Below are 4,293 nucleotides of genomic sequence, written 5' to 3' on the forward strand. Positions count from 1 at the left end.
AAAAACTGTGTAAAAATACTGCCTAACTTCGGAAATCCTCGTCAAAAAAATAAACCGCGTAGCTTCGGAAATCCGCGTGGAACAAACGCACAAAAACCGCTTAAAACAGACCTCAGGAAAATTGTGCTTGAGTGGACTGATCCCAAGAACACTTTTGAGCCCGTAAGTCTTCCGCTGTTTAGTGTATTCAAACTTGTCGAATAGAGAAGTCTGATGGTTTTGTCTATGCCATTTTAAAACTGAACGGGTTTCCGGGGAAGGAATATAACGTCATAATACATGTTTCAAAGCCAAGGTTTGGTCATAAAAGTTGATCATAAAGTGAAAAAAAAACCCGAAGAATTTCGTTTTACGAAATAAGTCGACATATTGTTTCTTAAAGTAATAATGATTTAACCGCTTTTATTTTGAACTTGTCTGTTTGTGTAGGGATTTTTAGACACGTAGATTTCAATTTTGAAATGAGTAAAGCCAACCCATTATTCAATCAACAAACTCATCAGCTTCAAACTCTTCGATTGTATCCCGGACAGTGTGTACTTTGGTCCCAACTCGGCAAGGTCGTCATAACTGCAAAAAAAAAAAACAAACGCATCGTTACATTCAATCCATTATTTTGTACCCTCGTCTCACGTTATCTCGTAGTCTGTCCGGTATCCTGCCTTCCGTGCTGCTCCCTGAGATCCGGGAGCTGAGAATGGATGCGCCGCTAGTTTTATCCCGAATGCCTTGCACATCGGTACTCGAGCGTTAAGAATTTCGGTGGCGACTCCGCGACCTCGGTAACGTTTGTTAACGGTGAGACCGTACGCGATCAGGCGGTGATCTACGCCGTAATATTTGAGGGGATCGAACTGAGCCAACACATACTTAAAAATGGCACGCACATCTGCCTGATCGCCACCAGGGAACTAGTTGAAAAATTTAAGTCGTTAACAATTATGAGTTACAAGAAATTGTTTTACTTACAGCGTCATCGTCATAAGCTTCCTCGGATTCTCTCACAACAACAATATTCGCTCCAATAATTTCATCTGACCCTTCTTTGTAACAAACCAGGGTCATCTGTTCCCTAAGAGTCGATCTCCACAGATCAATTAATCCATCACGGGCGGATTGATCTTTTGAAATTCCCTTGCTTACGGAAATCGGTTCTTCTTCTATGAAATGGTCCAGAAACTGTTGAATCATATCTTCATACCGATCTTCCGTCAAGTCCTGGACACGGTAGACCACTAATTGATCACTATCAGAATCCTTGGCCTTAAACGTATGCCAACTGTTGGAACCGGTGGTTGCAATGGGTCTTGTCCAAACCATTTCGAAGCTGTACTGATCTCACCACCTCTAGTACTCTTCTATTATATCTAATTATCGGTCTTGCTATTGTTGCAATTTTTGTGATAACATGATGATCACCCAAAATTGCACTAGTCATCCGAATGATCACAAACTGGACCAGCACATCACAACCTTGTGTTTGTTGTCTATTCAGGTGGGCTGTAAAACCAAGGACGAGGCTAAGCTATCCAGACATCGGTTCATGCCGCTTATCTATGAATGACGCCCAATTTGTTTACAAACAATTTTCACAAGTCATCGAAATAGTCGCATGTGTGATAGCCAGCACATGATAATCACGTTCTGGGAGCGTTCACCGATGATCAGCAATTTTTGGTTAGGCTGATATACGGATTGTGAAACCTGTGGCATGATATAACAAAGATGATTAAGTGAATCTAAACATTCGTTAGATTGTTAAAGTCCTGTTTTCTAATGCCATTTGTCATAATTTAAAAGTGTAACACTCGTTAAATGAAAATTAGCAATATTAATTTACTGTGAAATCGTCTTAGGTTGCTGTCAGAGTGCAAATGTCACGCAAAACGTCAAACAGTGCGCAGGCGAGTACGGAGACACTGACAGTGGACAGTAAACAGTAGATAGTAAACAGTAAACAGAAGACAAAAGACAGTAGACAGTAGACAATAGAAGATGGACAGTAGGCTTTAGACAGTAGACAATAGACAGTAGACAATAGACAGTAGATTCTCCGATAAGGACTGTATGAGAGTTTGCACGCTCTAAGTTACCTCACCTTTTGATTAACAGTAAATATTAAATTAAGCTTGATGAGTAAAAAAATACGACTTTTGAAAATATAGAAATAAGGACATTACAAATAAATTCTTAAATTGAACTAAAATGTTTAACTCAAGTCCCTGCTAGGCCGCCATGTTTTCGTGACCATCATCTTTTCCGCAAAGACGAAAACAACGAAGAAGTATATAAGTTCGTTGTTGCTAAATATCTGTGATATTTAGCTGGGAAAGTTGATTTGTTTATGATTGATTATAAATGTGATATCGTTATGAAACGTGCGCTGCCAAATTGTAATACTGACTTTCACAATCAATGAAGTGTTGTATTTTACTTCATTTTGTTTACTTTGCCCTCACTGACTTGCTAGCTTCGATGGCCCCGAAGTACTGAGATGTTGGTTACGATAGCACTAGCTGGAGCGCCTTATTGTTGCCACCGGGCTGGTTTAACTACATAAAAATACAGGCACTGCAAAAAAATTGTAAAACTATTGCTTAGAAAAAAAATGTATATATTTAACTTTGACTAGCATTAAGCTTCAGAAACGTATCACCGATTGTTTTATACAATTGTAAATTTTATTTTGAAACTCTGGTCACTTACTTAATCCAAAATGTAAAATAATGAAACAGAACATAACCATTTTGAAGATTTTTAGCCGCGAATTGATTCTAAAATCCCATTTCGGCAAAATTCACTCATTCAACCAATCATCCTAAAACTTTCAGACAGTCAAATCAGAGTTGTTATTCTACTTTTACCATGTTCGTTTTCATTCAATTCAATGCCATGCCCAAAAGAAGTATACTGTACAGGTTATATACAACAATAAAACCAACATTGGTTTGCGAGGAAATCCATTTTTGCCTTTCTCTATAGAAAGGTATTAGAATTGCTGGAAAAACCGACTTTCGAACGGAGCTTCGGAGACCCATAGTGTTATATACCATTCGACTCAGCTCGACGAGATCGGAAAATGTCTGTGTGTGTGTGTGTATGTGTGTGTGTATGTGTGTGTGTATGTGTGTATGTGTGTGCACTTTTCGAAGATATTTGAACGCGCTCAATTTTCTCAGAGATGGCTCAACCGATTTTAACAAACTTGGGCTCGTTTGAAAGCTACTATCGGGGCATTGATCAAGTTCGAAGATAAAATGGCTGTGACTTTTGGTTCCGGAGATATGATTGTATAAGTGAGATAACCGACAAAAAGCGTTGTATTTGAACGCGCTCAATTTTCTCAGAGATGGATGAACCGATTTGAACAAACTTGGACTCGTTTGAAAGCTTCTGGCGGGCCATTGATCAAGTTCGAAGATCAAATGGCTGTGACTTTTGGTTCCGGAGATATGATTGTATAAGTGACGTAACCGACAAAAAGCGTTGTATTTGAACGCGCTCAATTTTCTCAGAGATGGCTGATCCGATTTTAACAAACTTGAGCTCGTTTGAAAGCTACTGTCGGGCCGTTGATCAAGTTCGAAGATCAAATGGTTGTGACTTTTGGTTCCAGATATATGATGGTATAAGTGACGTAACCGACAAAACACGTTGATTTTTACCGCTCTTGTATATATAAGGGTGCCAAAATTTTGGGATCAACTCTATTTTCGTAAAGTTCTAGTGCTCAAAAGTTTAAGCACCTCGAAAAAAGCCTTCATGCAAAATTTGACCTAAATCGGACATGCTTAAGGGGTGCTGCCCGGTGGTAAAGGTTTGACAATTTTCGATCTTGAAAAAGCACCATAGGGGAGAGTACATGAAATTTTTTTTTGATGCCGAAACTCTTAAAACTGCATGAAACATCGAAATTTAGTGTCATCTCCAAAAAAAATTTTTTTCTTAAAAATCAACTTTCTGGGATTTAGAAAAATTTTCATATTTTTTCTAAGTCCCAAAAAGTCGTTTTTTTCAAAAAAATTTTTTTTCGAGATGACACTAAATCTCGACGTTTCATGCAATTCTAAGCGTTTTGGCATCAAAAATTTTTTTTCGATTTCGAAAATTTCATGTACTCCCCCATATGGTGATTTTTCAAGATATATGAAAATTTCACTAAGTGGACTAAGAAGGCTTTTTGCCTTTCTCTATAGAAAGGTATTAGAATTGCTGGAAAAACCGACTTTCGAACGGAGCCTCGGAGACCCATAGTGTTATATACCATTCGACTCAGTTCGTCGAGATCGGAAA

General features: G+C 38.3%; 1 protein-coding gene across 1 annotated transcript; it reads right to left on the minus strand.

Annotated features, from left to right (window-relative positions):
• Positions 1-401: 401 nt before the first annotated feature.
• Positions 402-1,320, minus strand: LOC131425895 (uncharacterized). The gene is made up of 3 exons (XM_058588198.1): positions 970-1,320; positions 634-911; positions 402-570 (listed from the first exon to the last, which is right to left on the minus strand). The coding sequence occupies exons 1-3, from the start codon at positions 1,318-1,320 to the stop codon at positions 480-482; spliced, it is 720 nt and encodes a 239-aa protein (XP_058444181.1). The 3' UTR covers positions 402-479.
• Between the last annotated feature and the right edge of the window lie 2,973 nt (positions 1,321-4,293).

The sequence above is a fragment of the Malaya genurostris genome, chromosome 1, assembly GCF_030247185.1.
Source record: "Malaya genurostris strain Urasoe2022 chromosome 1, Malgen_1.1, whole genome shotgun sequence".
Taxonomy (NCBI): Eukaryota; Metazoa; Arthropoda; class Insecta; order Diptera; family Culicidae; genus Malaya; species Malaya genurostris.